Source organism: Cyanistes caeruleus, chromosome 6, assembly GCF_971803275.1.
Source record: "Cyanistes caeruleus chromosome 6, bCyaCae1.hap1.1, whole genome shotgun sequence".
NCBI lineage: Eukaryota > Metazoa > Chordata > Aves > Passeriformes > Paridae > Cyanistes > Cyanistes caeruleus.
This window is the reverse complement of record NC_141706.1, coordinates 10,122,029-10,137,685: the sequence shown is the minus strand read 5'-3', so window position 1 is coordinate 10,137,685 and position 15,657 is coordinate 10,122,029. Positions and strand designations below refer to the sequence as shown.

Below are 15,657 nucleotides of genomic sequence, written 5' to 3'. Positions count from 1 at the left end.
GGACCGTATCTCCTTCCACACAGTAGTGCAGCATTTGGTAAGCAGTACTAAAGAACTCTAGCACAAAAAATGCTGAAAAAATTTGATCATCACACTTAGGGAATAAACACTCCAGTGATAAAGGTAGGAGCATTCACAGTGTGACGTCAAAGAGATATTCAGGTTAGCTACAAATGAACTCACTGTGCAAGCTTTCAAAATAGCACACAGAGTTTTTATTATTATTTTTATTATCACCCCAGGCTAGGCTGGTTCTGCAGTTCCAAACCCTGGGACACACTGAAGTGCTTCAGCAGTGCATTGCTACAGTTGGCCTTTACACATCAGTCCCAGACACAACTTGCAACTGGGAACCTGCTGAACTCCCCTCACACTTCCCAGATCTCCATTTTCCCTGTGAAACATATATCCATTTCTGTGGGAATGTGTACTGTCACAACTTTATCCATTTAAAAAACAACTCTTGCAGACTGTAAAATGAGAATCTTCATGGTTACTTGCCAAACTATGAAAGCTGAAGTTTTAGGCTGCAATTAGACCACAAGCCATGGCCATAAGTTGCAAAGGGACGCTATTCAAAAGGCACCAAGAATAGAAAGAAATAGAACATTACCAAAAATATTAAGTTCTTACTCTAAAGCACTGTGGGATATTAGGGTGCAGGCAGACTTTTAACAGATGGATCTCTCTTTATTCCAGTGCAGGAAGTTGTATTTCCAGTCAAAGTGTAAATAAGCATTCCTAAAAGCATGGTAGGCTCAAACTCTGTCCTGCATCTCTTCAAAAACCAAAACCTATACAAACATTGAAACTGATTTACTGGAAAATTAAAACTCCAAATTTAATCTCACATAGAAATTATCACAACCTTGTTTCATAAAAACAGTATTCAAATGAGCCAGAGTAGCTCCACAGGGTTTTGAAGCAAACACTTGCACACCCAGATTCTTTTTTTTTTCTCATTTAATTCACCCATTTCTGTTGATTACAGATATTTATTCAAAGCTGAAATTGATCACCTTTAGTACAGCTGACAAGACATGGAAAGGAAGTTGCTTAATGACGAGAGAACAAGAATTGTACCTGGGAACTTAACCAAATGGTATTCAAAGTTTACCTCTCTGCTGATGCCTCAAAATTCACTATATCTTGTACTCATCACACACTGCAGAAAGGAAAATTACAACTCTTCTGGACTTCAGCAGCCTAGAAATAATGAGCTGTGTATCCACCGTTTAATAAAATTCCATATTCCACAGGCTCAGCTGAAAGATGGTCATGAAGAGACAAAACAAGCAGTCTAGGCAAGTCAGAAATTCGTGAGTGAAATGTTTCAAACATTCCTTTCTAACTACTGAGCTATAACTAGGAGTGGTGGATGAGTACAGAGATAATAGTTTTAAGTCTTGTGCAAAATTTCAAACTTCTTGGACAATCAGCACCAAGCCACAATCTCTATGTCCTTCTTTATTAATAACCAATATCATAATGTACAAGGCTGCATATTTTTCTATATCTTCCTGACCCTTTGACAAAGACAAATTAATATTCTTGATGTAACCTGGGCTTTAAATCAGGCATACCCAAAACCTCAGCTGTAAATCAGACATAAAAAAACACCTCTACGGAATGCTGGGAATTGTGGAGGCTCCAGAGTCAAGGGTAGTGAGTCAAGGGCATGGAGGGAAGCCCCCGAGGTATAACATGGAAAAGAAAGAGGTATAATAAGAAAAAGGCATTCCCCCATAGCTCTTTGCACTGCCATTTTAATGTACCCCAGTTCTATATACCCTGTTGGCCATCCCACCCCTTTCTACCTTTTATATAAGCCTCCCTTCCCCTGTTTCCCCATTGACCCCAGTTTGGTACAGTGTTCCACCCCTGTCACCCCATTGGTTCTCCCTCTCACTAACCCCCTTATGCACCACTTCACTCTATCCCTATTGGACCCTGACCCTCTGATCCACCCCCTTGGACCCTTATATACTCCTGTACCCTCAGTGTAGCCTTCTTTGTCCCTGGACCACTTCAGTGTGTGGCTTCAATAAACCCCACTGAAGCTCCACACAAAGCCCCTCCCTGACTCCCCGCCGTTGAGCAGCTATCCGTGGTGTGCTGTGAGTGTGTTCCTGACCTGCTCAGCTGCCTTCCTCCCTGGAGGTGCTTTTGGGAAGGTGGTGTCACCTTGTCACCCGTGCGCTACCCTACGGGGAATGTTCTGCTGTCACAGCCCTGAACGGCACACAAACCCCCACAACTCACTGCAGGAAACAAAAAAAACTGGCACTGAAGAAAGCACACAACTGAACATCCAACAGTTTTGAACTCTGCCTCATTTAATAAACCAAACCAGGCCCACACAAGGTGTGAAACAGCAGACAGTCAGAAAAATAGAGACTCATGGAAGAAGAGATTCCATCAGTGTGTACACAGATATGAAACTTAATTAAAGACCTAATTAAAAAATTAAAGACCTAATAGATAACCCTAAACTTGGTACATCCCAGCGGGAAATCCTGGTTGATGCAATACTTACAGTTCAGTATATGCACATGTATTTATATAATAATTTATTATATTATTTTATTAAAAATAAAGCAATAATTATTTATTAAAACTAAAGCAATACAAGAAAATTAGCCACCAAACCAATTTTCCAAATAACAGTCACCATCTGATTGCAAAAGACCCTTTCTCTCCTGAGCTGAACAAAAATACTTGTGTCTGATACAATCTCTAGAGCAGCACCTTGGCTTGTTACTCACATATCACACACTTCTACTAAACAAATGCTCTACTTGGAGCTCTCACAGCCCTGCCCTTGCTTTTACAGACATTTTTGCAAATGATGAAACAAGTACAAACTAATTCCTATCTCAGTGTTACTCTTTTCAAAGAAATTTTCCACATAATTAGAATTCTCAGGAGCATGTATGTTTTGTACTGTTTATTTTAACAACTTCACCTATACAAATATTTTTGAGCTCCTACAATCCCACACATCCACTAGATGGCTCTGACACTGCCTGTGTGTATCAAAATTCACATGTAAGACAATTAAAGAAACCAAAAACCTCAAATCTGTCTTTATGAGGCTGCACTGTGCCATGCATGCATAGGCAGACACACACAGGGTACAGCTGATAAAGGAATTCTGGAATTCCTTACAGAACTGGAATGCAAAGACATCCAGCAGCCCAAGCCAAAGCCTGTTCCAGGTATTTCTGTCTACTGACACAGTTAAATACATGCAACTGGCAGCATCCATTGATTTGAAATGAAACTAAAGAGGTCACTTTACAAGGCTGGCACATAAAAAGCTGGTCTCTGTAAGAGGCACTAATAAATGCAGTCAATGAAAATCACAACTCTTCTGGCAGTCATGTTTATCTCACCCACCATTTAAATTGTTAACTTGTTGGGGTTAGATTTTGTGGAGTTTGCTCCCTTCCCTCCATCAGTCTGCAAAACTACTGGAAAATCCAGGTATAAATTCCATATTCTGAGCAGATTATCTTCATCCTTCTCCTCTGCATTCTGACCTCCTTTATCATTCCATCCCCTGCCCACATAATTCTTTCCTGCTGCAAAGTCTGCGGGGAATTGATTTTATTTTCCTTCACCCACAGCATCTACACATTGTGTAGACTGAATGATCTGCATACACAGATTTTTAAGTAACAGGCATCCTTTAAACAAGGAAACTGTGCAAATGCTTGTTTTCCTTTTGAGGAATTATCAGTACAAGACTAGCAAAGAATGAAAACAAATATTTCTATTTAACAGATTTACACACTAGTGTGTGTAATAGATTAAACAAAACTTGGACATAATAAATGTTAAATAACATTGCAAGTCCAGTGATTTTCTCTTTCCCCTTTAACATCCATCTCTTCATTATTTTGATTTTTTTTAATATAAAAGAAGATAAACACTTTTCCAGTTCTGTTCTTTTAATGTTTTTTTCCTTTGGTCATCCATGTTTATCTTCATTTGTTGCAATCAAAATGTTAATGAAGATCTCTCAGTACGAATTCTAAAATCAGACTGAATATTTAGCATGGAACAAACCTAAAAAAGAATACATAGAGGTGTTTCAAAGGGTCTGTTTTCCAAGAAGAATGTTTAAGAAAACTACCAATGGCTCCATTTCTCTTCTTCTGGTCCCACTTGTAATTCAAATTATCAAAAATTATTTCAAACTTGCTTTCCAAAGAATTTTTTTTTTGCATTTGTTAATGGTTGGGAAATTTTCAACTTCCAAGTTTATTTCACTTCAAGTATTTTGCTACAACTGCAGGAGGGAAACAATAACTGTTCCACACAAATAATGCATTTTGGAGTGGCTTTAGAAACTAAGTATCTTCAAAAATGAATTTATGTGCTAAAAAAACAATCCTACAAACCTGCTTAAATTTTCCTCTGATTTTTTCCAGATCTTCTTGCAGCTTATCATAAGTGGGGTCCTCATATGGGAATTTCTGAATCATCCCTATTAATGAATCCAGAGCCCTTATTTTTTTGCTAGAAGAAAAAAAGAATCAGATCAAAACAAAACCAAATGATCTTCACACAGGAGTTTTTTCAATCCATCAGTATGAAAATTATACTGATACATAATAATCCAGAGTACAAAACCCAGCCCTCTGTCCTTCTTTAATTCAACTTCTCCCATTTAGCCCATTGTCAGGTTTGTTCTATACATATTTAAGAAATTATCCAAACTAGGAATTATTCCAATTTGGGAATTAAGGCACAACTGACAGATTTAAAGTTTCCCTTACAACTTACTGATCCAAAGTTGAGAAATATTCAAGAATCAACAAAAATACTGATTAGATGACTAGGCAAAATAAAGAAATACAACCAAAAAGGCCATTCTGACAGACTGATTAATCAAAATGAGACAGAAAAAAAAAAAGGTATGAAGAATAGAAGTCATAGCAAAATGTCTTTTAGCTTTTTTAACCTCACCTGTTCTTTTCATCTGTACATTTCTGGAGCAGATAGTGCCATGTCAGTGCAAACCCAAGGTAGCAACCGATCTAAAAGTGAATTTTGAGGGAAAGAAAAATCCCCAAAGAACACATGGTACAGACAGTCAAACAAAAATAAAGCACTACACTGTATCTCATTGTTCAGTAAACTAAACTCTGGATACACAAACATGTTTCTAAGCTGGAAAGGCTGACAAGTGTAAATTACCAAAGTCATCCTCTCATTTAATGTCTCTAATTCTGCCTCCCTCTGCAGCTTTCCCAGTATGAAGAGATTAGAGCACTTCTCTCTTATGGTCCGTCCAGCAATATTTTGTACAAAACCATCCAGCTCTGGAGGCTGCTGTTTAGCATTCTCATCCTGGGACTGTGACAAACTGGAGCTGGACATATGGGACAAGTTAAGCTGCCTCCCCACTACTCTCCAGCCCCTGAATTCCTAGGAATGGTTATCGATCCAGGTGTGCCAGAACACAGAGCTGGCTTTGTGTGAGGAAGAGGTACAGTGCCACAAACCCTCAGAGCATCAGAATTAATGTGGAGTGCACGAGACACGTGGAACTGCCTCTTTATGTCTCAAGATTCCATGTTCTTCCCTATCCTAAGCCACAGGAGATGGTGCCTTTAGCAATAAATTTGGGAAAAAAGATTACCAAAGCTCCATACAGCAAATAAGCTCAAAAAACACAGGCACATGTACTGAACTCTCCACCTCAAAATGGGTCATTCCAGACACAGACACAGCAGTGAAACACAGCAGGCCCCAGCCTGAAAGTTTCTGTATGGCTTTGCCTGAAAGTTTCTGTGTATATGACATTTTCTAGTGACAAGAAGATTCCAATGCTGAAGCATTCCCCGTTTACCTCTGAGCCGATCCTGGCTCCATGGAGCGCTCCGTACCTCCTGCCCTCAGCCATTCCAGTGTGGCTGCCCTCTGCAAATCCCTCCTGGTACCCCTCCCCATGGAACCTGGGAACACAGAATCACAGCTTTGTTAATCTCATATGGAGCTCATACTTCACACGAGTGAGTCTGGGCAACAGAAACGTGCATTGCCTCCAAAGTTTAGAAGTACCACATAAAATCTATTTAAATTCCAGAATCACAGTCTCATTACAGTTGGTAAAGACCTCTGAGATCATCCAGTTGAATCTCTAAATGATCACCACTGTGACAACCAGACCAGAGCCCTGAGTGCTACACCCAGCTGTTCCTCAGACACATCCAGAAATGGTGACTCTAGCAGCTCCCCAGGCAGCCCCTTCCAAGGCCTGGCAACCTTTTCCAAAAAGGAATTCCTCCTTATGTCCAACTCCAAACTCCTCTGGTGCAATTTGAGACCTCTTCCTTTTGTCCTGTCACTTGTTACCAGGGAGAAAAGTCCAACTCCACATGGGGGGGCTCCTGTCAGTGATTTGTAGGGAGAGAGAAGGTCCTCCCCAAGCCTCCTTTCCTATAGGCTGAACCCCCAAATCTCAATCAGCCCCTTCTCATCTGACTTGTGCTCCAGAGCCTGTCCCAGCTCAATTCTTTTATCTGGACACACTCCAGCGCCTCAAAATCTTTTTTGTAGTGAGGAACCTAAAACTGACCCCAAGATTCAAGGTGAGGCCTCAGCGGTTCCCAGAACAGGGGGGCAGTCAGTGCCCTGGTCGTGCTGGCCGCACTATTGCTGGCACGGGCCAGGATGCCATTGTCCTTCCTGACCACCTGGGCTCGTGTTCGGCAGCTCTTGGCCAGCAGCCAGAGGTCTTTTCCCTGTGGGATGCTTTCCAGGAATTCTCCCGCTATCCTGGAGCGCTGCAGAGGGTTGAGGTGACCCAAAGGCTGGACCCACCACTTGGTCTTGCTGACCCTCACCCCTCTGGTCTCGGCTCATCGATCCAGCCTGCCGGGGTCGGTCCCACTCTGTGCTGAGACCAAGTCCCTCGGCAACCTGTTCCAGCGCCCAACCACCCTCTGGATGAAGAGCATTCCCTCATGTCCCACCTACACCTTCCCCGACTCAGCTTCAGGCCGTTTTGCCGTGATCGGTCTCTCAGAACGCGCAGAGGCGAATTTTCCCCGCCCTCCTCGGGCTCAGCACTCGCTCTCCTTTCCCTGACGCTGCCCTAGCAGCTCCCGCAGGGAAGCACATGCACAAGGGAGCCCCGCGATGCCGAGGAGCCCCTCTCGGGCCGCTCCAGACACCCTCTACCCCTCACCTCTGCTCGGCCATCACAATGCCATCAAACAGGTCAGCCATGGCGGCGCGAGGCATGCCGGGAGCGGACGGCGCGCGGGAGGGGGCGTGGTCTGAGACCACAGACCGCGCCCCTTACGGCAAGCCGCGCCCATACGCCATGGCGGCATGAGGCCACTAGGGGGCGCCCGAGCGCCGCCACAGATCCCTGCCCGGGACGTCGATGGGGAAACCTGTGGGTTTCCCAAAATCCCACCCCGTGTTCCAGAAATCCCACCCTGTACCTCAAAGCGTTGTCCAGACGCTCCCTGAGCTCTGCTAGCCTTTTGCTGCTACCACTGCCCTGCAGAGCCTGGTCCACTCCCCGACCACCCCCCGGCTGAGGAACCTTGTTCTGGTATCCAACCTAGGCCTGCCCTGACGCTGCTTCAGGCCATTCTCTTGGGTCTTGTCCCTGGTCACGGAATTATAGAGTCTGCCCCTCTCTCTCATATAATATCGGTATCTCTGGCTTTCAAAAAGTGTGGTTTTGGTACATATGCTCACATATTTTCCCTGTAAGGGTGGTGAGGCTCTGGCACAGGTTGCCCAGAGAAGCTGTGGATGCCCTATCCCTGGAAAGTCCAAGGCCAGGTTGGATTGAGCTCTGAGCAACCTAGAAAGGTGTCCCTGCCCCTGGAATGAAATTTAGGTCCCTTTAAGGTCCCTTCCAATTCAAACCAGTCTATGATTCTAAAACATAAATATTTTTGCTGTAAATACCCACCCAAACTGTAGTGTACCTACACTAAGGCTAACACTAGGCTGCTCTGTTAAAATATGTAAGAGTTGTTACAGATCAACAATGGTCAAAGGAAACATTTATACTCATTTATAAGTGCATATTTTAAAGTCAACTTGCACTGTTAATTTCCAGATACTTAATGAAAATGTGGCTCTGCGTCACACTATTTTGCCAGCCTGATGTTAGAATATGTATTTTTGAGGAAAAGAAAGGGACATTTTATTTATCATGTTGTGTCCCCATATCCCCATTCATATGCAAAGTAGACTGGCAGAGTAGAAAGAGTGGCCTCCGAATTTTCCACCAACAGGGTTTCAGTGATTTGAGCAAAGGTAAAGTGGACACTATTTGAATTGATTTATAGTTTTTTACACTTCCCCCAAGTGGAAATGAAGACGCTCAGTATCTCCTTTCCTGCAGCCTCCCCACTCCTCTAACAACTCGTATTTGCACATCACAGCTTCCAGCTGAGACTTCACAAGGAGACATTTGACACCTGAGCTAAAAACCTTTTAGGGCTGTAAAATGTGCTGTTGCAAATGAAAGCACCGCCATTGTCCTACTGTCTTTGAGGAGCTCTGATGGACAGGGGACGTGTGTGCTGAGGGGTGGTGGTGATGTTTACATTCCCACAGAAACAAAGGTGTTTTTTGGAGGTTTTGCACACCCGGTTCCTGACTGAGTCAGGTGTCGAAGGGCAGGGGAAGCATTTCCCAGCAATCCTCCCACCTCAAGCCGAGATCTTGTAAGATTTTATAAACCAAACACCCAGGTTTGGTCAGAGCTGGGATGGGAAAACTCCAGCGAAAACTGAAGCGCTCCAGGAAGCGGTGTGGGTTAATTTAGCTCCTGGCATTCTTCCCTCTGTCTGAATAAATACTGAACCAACCTCTAACCATGCTGTTGCATGAAAAATCACTGTGCTGCCGGTAGAAAATGGTAATCCAAAGGTGTCAGCAAATAGGGTCACGAGAGAGCTCAAGGTGCTGTTCTCAATGTAAGGCTGCCTGTCTTTGCAGCCTTGAGAAATAGTCACAATGTTACAACCACTTAAAAAATCTCTCACTGGCACAATTAAACTGTGTACCCTCCAAACTCCATTATTTGTCATGTTTCCTGTCAAATCTGTACAATTTTTTAGCAGAAAAGTAAAAGTGACTTTTTTCCCCAAACTTTAAAAGTTTATTAGTATTTTATTTTGTTTTCTAGTTTGGTTTTTTTGGTTTTTGTGAAAAAAGTCTTAAAGGCGTTCAAAGAAAATACAGTGACTGATAAAAACTGGAAATTAAACCCTCTGAAATCTGAAAAGTTTTGGAATAAAACAACCTGAAAATCAGAACTGCCTCTACCAGCACAAGAGGAGTCGAACCCCCCGGTTGTGTGGCAGTGGCTCAGCACAAAAGAGAATGGGAAAACACCATGGGAAAAGTTTGCCAGCCAAGAAATCTGTTCCTGTGACTCACAGCATTTCCAAGTGGAAACATTCAGGCTCTTTTCCTGACAGAAACTGACATCTTTTTCAGGCAAAACTCACCACTTTTCTCCCTGGCAGCACCAGTTAGAATGGTTCCCATTTTTAAATGGGAGTAGCCTTCTACCCACGGGATCTTTTTTGTCATGAAGCTGCCCAGGGAAGTGGTTGAGTCACCAGCTCTGGAGGTATTTAGAAGATGTGTGGATATGGTACTTAGGGAGAGACAAGAGAGTCAAGCAGATTTCAGAATTGAAGATGATTTTCTGTTTTATTGCAAATGTACACATTGCAGTACTGTTAATGCACAGAAATGTAAAAAGCTATCGTTGGCTGAAATTTCATTGATTACAAAACCTCACAAGATTTGTTACAACTAAAAAAACCCACCTTCAGGACTATATAAATAGAATTTTGAGCATAAATAACAGTAACAAAATAAACAGATGTATGTATTCAATAAATTAATTATAAATATTGCATTGGTAATGAAGTGCTAGGTTAGAAGAACACCAGTATTTCCAGTAGAGCTTATTTTTCTTTTGTACCGAAATCTCTGTTATAAATGAACTTTTGGAAACAAGTAGAATCCCTGAACCATCCTTTTTTTTGTATTTTTTTTCCTTTGGCTTCACCTTGCTTATTCCTTCTTTGAATCTTCTCAAAGGGAGAACAGACCTTGAAGACATCAGGTGCTTTGACCAGAGTTACTCACAATCCCTTCCTGCCAGGAGAATCCTAACTCAGTTCTGCAGCTTTTAACTCACTAAACCATCTCTCCACTGATTCCCATGGATGCTGAATCAAGCCTGGAAGTGACTTGAAAGAATTCCTGGTGGTTAAAGGTTAAACACAAAAACCTATTTTACAACTGATTTGACCTATACATCCATTCTTAGTGTTTTTCTTTGTTTGCTAATGACATATACATGCTTATATACAACAGAATCTTCATTTAAACATTCATTTGAGCTGCTCATTCCCTATTTGACGAACATCAATTCTAGCTCTTTCACTCTTCCAACCACACACAGAATTCTCACTGATTTTGATGAGAACTCTCTGCTGGATGATTCTGATGCCACAGAGAATGTAATTTAGCCTGCAAAAGAAATCAACGATCAAGTTTCCCAAAGACCTTTTTAGCAGTAAGGGAAGGGAGAAATCTTTCACTTCTTTCTGTATTTTATAAGGGAAGAAAAATCACAATATACAAGCAGATTTGTTTTTTCAGTAGTATGCTTTCAATAGAAAGTTTTCCCCAGAATGTTGTTTGCAGCCTTTTAAGAAGCAGCATTAACTCAAGTTACATCTGGTATGATGTTTTCCTTCATCTAGTTTTGGTCCAAATGTTTGAGTCTGAGGTCTCTGAAGAGGAAAAAGTTTTCTGCTTTTGCTCATATGAGCAGATATAACAGGTGGTAATATGTGGAAGTGAAGCTGGTGTACAAAAATTATAGTTATTTTATCACCACCTATGGAGGAATTCTGATAAAGCTCTAAACTTTTCGCATTTAATCCTCCTTTTCCAAACAAAACTATGGATTGGCAATTCTTTAGACTATAGAACAGCCTCTTGTCACTTATTTCTTACAGGTACAACAAGGACGAGGCTAGCTTCTTACTCAAACACACAAAAAAGTTCCCAAATATCACTACAAAAAAGCTAAAACTCTGCAATACTCTGCAATGTTTCTGTATAAACGTGTGGGAGCACAGTCACTTCTGGAAGCTGGGGCTCTTCACTGGGGACAGTTTAGAGGCGATGCCAAAGGGGTCCATGCTGTCTGTCTCCAGGGGCGAGGAGAACACCTCTGGCTCAAAGGCCTGGCTGTAATCACCGTATTCACCAAAGTCTGCTGACTCCACGGGCACAGTGTTGATCATGGGCAAGAAGTGAGACAGGGGAAGGAAATCTTTTCCCTTGAACTGCTGTCTTTGTTTGGCACTGCTCAAAGACACCGATATTCCGTGTTTTTTGGATTTATACACGTTGTAGCCATCTGGGCGAATCTCCTCCTCAAAGGAACAGTCTTCAGTAGAATACCTGAGCTGAGCAGTAAGGAATAGCAAGAATTACAAATATACCCACCAGGCTGGTTGTATTCAACAACAAAACAAACCTTGGATGGGAAAAGTCCTTGTCCCTCAATGGGGGTGTCCTTCTGGCTTGTATTGTATTGTATTTGTATTGTATTGTATTGTATTCTATTCTATTCTAATCTATCATATCCTATCCCTATTCCCCCTGAAGTTCTTTCCATGTTCATCCCATTTAATAAGCTGTGAATCCTGGGATGTGCCTCTCCATAGCCACCACACTTATCCTGTCCTGAGCACTGGGAAAAAGAGTCTCAGGTGCCAGTGCTGATTTAGATGAGCAGTCCTTAACTGCAGCCATGAGTCCTAATACAAGTATAGAACTCCTGCTCTGTTAGAGATTTGCCTGGGCAAGCGTTTCAGTATGAGGTCTGTAGAAAGACAACGTGGCTAATCAGTAAAACAATGCTAAATGGTAATTTCCACCTTTTTCTGCTCAAAATTTACTGGAATTGCCAAAGACCCTTTTATGAAGTGTCATTTTCATGTTAACATGAGAACTGTTGAATGAATACCAGCACAAGTTAGGATTTTGTAGAGAAGAATGTATTTTCTTAGGTATGAATTTGTAGGATTACATTTACAATGCCCTGTACAGATATTATATATCTGCAACATCCTAAGTTGTAAACATATATATGTGTATATATATTATATTTGTACATTAGACCCGTAACAGCAGGTCTGACCTCTCCAGATCTTTACATCAGCACTGCGTTTCTTACAACTCTGGTGCTATTTCAGTCTCAGCCACTGCAGGTGATTGAACCTGTGGTCAATAAAAGAGAATTGCTGATTATATCTCAGTCTGCAGAGATAGAAATGTCCTTACATGTTCTGCCTGTCTGAACAGAGAGCACATTTAGTAATTCCAGCCCTTTCTCAGACACCCTCCTTAGTAACAGGGAGTAAAATTAAGGGCATGCATTTGGTTATCTTTTAAAAGTATCTTTTAAATTAATAAAGTAATTTTAAAAAATATGTTTTCTCCAAATAAAATGGTGCAATATTTATCCTTACACACACACATATCTCAGAAAAATATATGTATATGACAAAAGATTGGAGCTGGATTGTTAGCTGTCTTTATGAGTGCTCAGTCTCACTAAAAAGGATGATGAAATAAAAGAGCTTCTTGCTCAAGAAGTGCACTCTACAAACAACAGATATTGATTGAGTCCCTGTGTCTCAGCTATACCTTTCCCTCTTCATTTCATTGGGACGTTCTCCAGTCAGTTTTTTATAAACAAGTACCAAACAGACTTTTTAAGTATTTCCAGATTTTTTTTTTCACAGGAGGAATCACAGTATGTCAACATATTCAGCATGTTCCCTAAACTACTGACTACAGCACACAGCACATTCAAAAACCAACCCCAGTCATCAGTTTTCCAGTGTGAAAACAGGCCATGTTGCAGGAGCACAGGTTCAGCCCCCAGACACTGTGTTTGCCCTTTTGTTCTCCAAGTCCTGAGCATGGTGCTGATAAGGTAAAGATTTACCTGCAGAGCTGCCTGGTTGGGCTGTGAGCACAGAGGTGACAGCAGGTGTCCACAACACAGAGATGGGACAGGACTGCTATGTGCTGTTGTGTTTGCAGAATAAAACCCCAACCTGTATCTAATACTCTACACCAACAAATGCAGTTCCAACCAATGTGTGTGCCTTCAAAATGGTGTTATAGGAAAGCCATTTTAAAATTCTGTGATTGCACAAGTTCAATCAAAACAAGTTGCTGGTAGCTCCAATAGGAGCAGAATCCAGACTCTGGTTTGTTTTGGATATACATTAAAGAATTAAGCTAATAATTGACCTACCGTCACCCTGACCATTCATCTTTCATCTGTACCTGTGCATTTCATCTCAGCCTCGACTGATTTGAGCCCAAAAAAGCAAGGAAATTCAGAAAGAAAGGCTTAATTCAATTTACGCATTCTTAATTCTATCCCCATTCAGAAACATCATTGTTGTTGTTATTAAACCTACTAGGAGTTTTGAGAATGGACCAAGTCCTTTCGTGAGTGAAATCAGCAGAAATTTTGCTGGAATAATCAAAAAAGGATCAAGCTGTATCTTTAATGTTGCATCACTAAAAGCCATCACTCTGTGAAACTCATGCTTCTGTACAGACTAAATCTGGACTGCACCTGACAAATTCTAGAGTCAATAATATATTCACGTGCCTTAAAAATGAGTTTATGTCCATGACTTGTTGCTAAACCTAGTGAAAAAGCTAACCTAGTGCCATCAGTGGGGCAATTAACTCCCCATGCCCTCAGAGTCCACAGGTGTGCAGCTACAGCAAGGCAAAAGAGAGGCAGTGGAGAAGCATCCTTTCCTCCTCAAAATCCTTTTTATGTTTGCAGCTTCCTAGGAGATAGCAACCCTGTGTTCCTGGGAGTTGTGTTTGGCATCCAGCTGGCTGCAACTCTTCTCCAAAGGAGCAGTCTCTTAATTTTATTTTTTTTTTGTTCCAGAATACCTGACCTGAACAGTGAGAAATTATTTATATTCTACAGCAGAGTTTAATCTATTTCTGCAGCAGAATCACAGTCTCCCACTGATGAGAATTTTAAATCTAAATGCAATTTTTCCCCTGGGGTGTATTTTTGGTATATTTTGGCAGGGGACACGCAAAACATCATTTACTTTCTAAACTACGTTTTCCTTTCTGCCTTCTAACAATCCCCACAGCCTTTCGGGCAGTGACGGTGCCAAGAAGCGCACGTCCTAGGGAGAACAGGCTGGGGAAGCGGGGGAAGAAGGGTGGCGGACACCTGGAAACTTTGTTACCCCGTTATTAGAGCACGCCGCTGTTCCAGAGTGCAAAATCCCCCCGGGGACAGCAGCGCGGGTGCTCACCTGTCCGTGCAGCCGCCCCGCCTCGTCCATGCACAGGTACCGGGAGCTCTGCACGCCCTTGATGGCCACGGTGCGCACGGCCACGGCGCGGATCTCCAGCAGACCTGCGGGCAGAGATAGAGGGGACAGCAGCGTCACCCCCGCGGCCCCGGCCCGTCCCCATCCCCATCCCCATCCCCATCCCTGCCGCCGCCACTCACTCTGCGGGCTCTGGCTGCCAGCCGCGTCCACCCGGCCGTCGGCGCCGATGCGCAGGAAGCAGCTGAAGAGCCCGTGCTTGCTGGCGGTGTAGAGGTGCCGCAGCCGGATGGGCTCTCCCCAGCCGTAGTTGAGGTGCGGGCCGGCGTCGGGCAGCGGCAGCGGCAGCGCGGAGGCGGCAGCGGCCGCCAGGCCGAGCAGCGCCAGCGCGGCGGGGCGCAGCCCCATCCCGGCTCGGCGCCTCGGGCTTGTAGCGCGGCCGCAGCCGCCCCCCGGCCTTTTATAGCTCGCCGTTATCAGCTCCATCGATCCGGCCGCATCCGATATAGAGCCCATTTCATAGCCGGATCGGTCACTCCCCCCGAAAATACTGAGCGGGTGACACCATTTCGTAGGGGACACCCTAAAGTCGCTTCCTCCGCATCGGCATCTCCGAGCTCCCTGCTCCTGCGGGGCTCCGGCCGCGGTCCCGGGGCGCTGCACGTCCCGCAGCCCCGATGTGGTGCCGGGACTGGGACCGGGGGTGGGCGTGTGTGTACCCGGCCCACCCAGCGGCAGGAGGCTGCCCTGCTCCCCGCCGCGGCTCAGCCCCTGCCTTCGCCCTTGCCCGTCCTGCATTTCATTTCCCTTTTCTGAAATCAAAGAGCCGCTGCCTAAACCTGGGCTCGCCTCTCCGGCAGGGGCCGAACGCTGGGGGAGCGGGACGGCCGCTCCCGGTTCCGGGGAAGCCGGCGGGGCACGGCCGCACACGGTGCTGGTCCAGCCCGGTCCGGCCAGGTACCGGCGGCTGTGGGTGTCCCGGCGCGGCTCCGGGCTGGATCCCCGCCCGGCCATCCCCGGCCGCGGCGCTAGATGGAGCCTGGCCCCTGGGATGCGGCTGCCTCGCCTCGGGGGAGCCGCTCCGGAGGGCTCTCCAGATCCTATTCGTCCCTTACAAAGAGACTGGGGCTGAAGAAAATTTAAGCTTCAAACAGAAATTTTCTTCTGGTCTGCGCATGATTTTTTTCCACGTGGGCTCCTCCCAGGGAGCTCGCTCAACAAGTGCCCCTGGAAAAAAGAAGAC

General features: G+C 44.1%; 2 protein-coding genes across 2 annotated transcripts; both read right to left on the bottom strand.

The window, feature by feature from the left end:
• Positions 1-2,315: 2,315 nt before the first annotated feature.
• LTO1 (LTO1 maturation factor of ABCE1) lies at positions 2,316-7,279 on the bottom strand. The gene is made up of 5 exons (XM_023928791.2): positions 7,202-7,279; positions 5,861-5,966; positions 4,975-5,045; positions 4,407-4,524; positions 2,316-4,071 (listed from the first exon to the last, which is right to left on the bottom strand). Exons 1-5 carry the CDS (start codon positions 7,255-7,257, stop codon positions 4,003-4,005), a joined length of 420 nt encoding a protein of 139 aa, XP_023784559.1. The 5' UTR covers positions 7,258-7,279; the 3' UTR covers positions 2,316-4,002.
• Positions 7,280-9,678: 2,399 nt separating this feature from the next.
• On the bottom strand, positions 9,679-15,098 carry FGF19 (fibroblast growth factor 19). Its single transcript, XM_086894070.1, has 3 exons — positions 14,597-15,098; positions 14,397-14,500; positions 9,679-11,486 (listed from the first exon to the last, which is right to left on the bottom strand). Exons 1-3 carry the CDS (start codon positions 14,928-14,930, stop codon positions 11,154-11,156), a joined length of 771 nt encoding a protein of 256 aa, XP_086750196.1. The 5' UTR covers positions 14,931-15,098; the 3' UTR covers positions 9,679-11,153.
• Between the last annotated feature and the right edge of the window lie 559 nt (positions 15,099-15,657).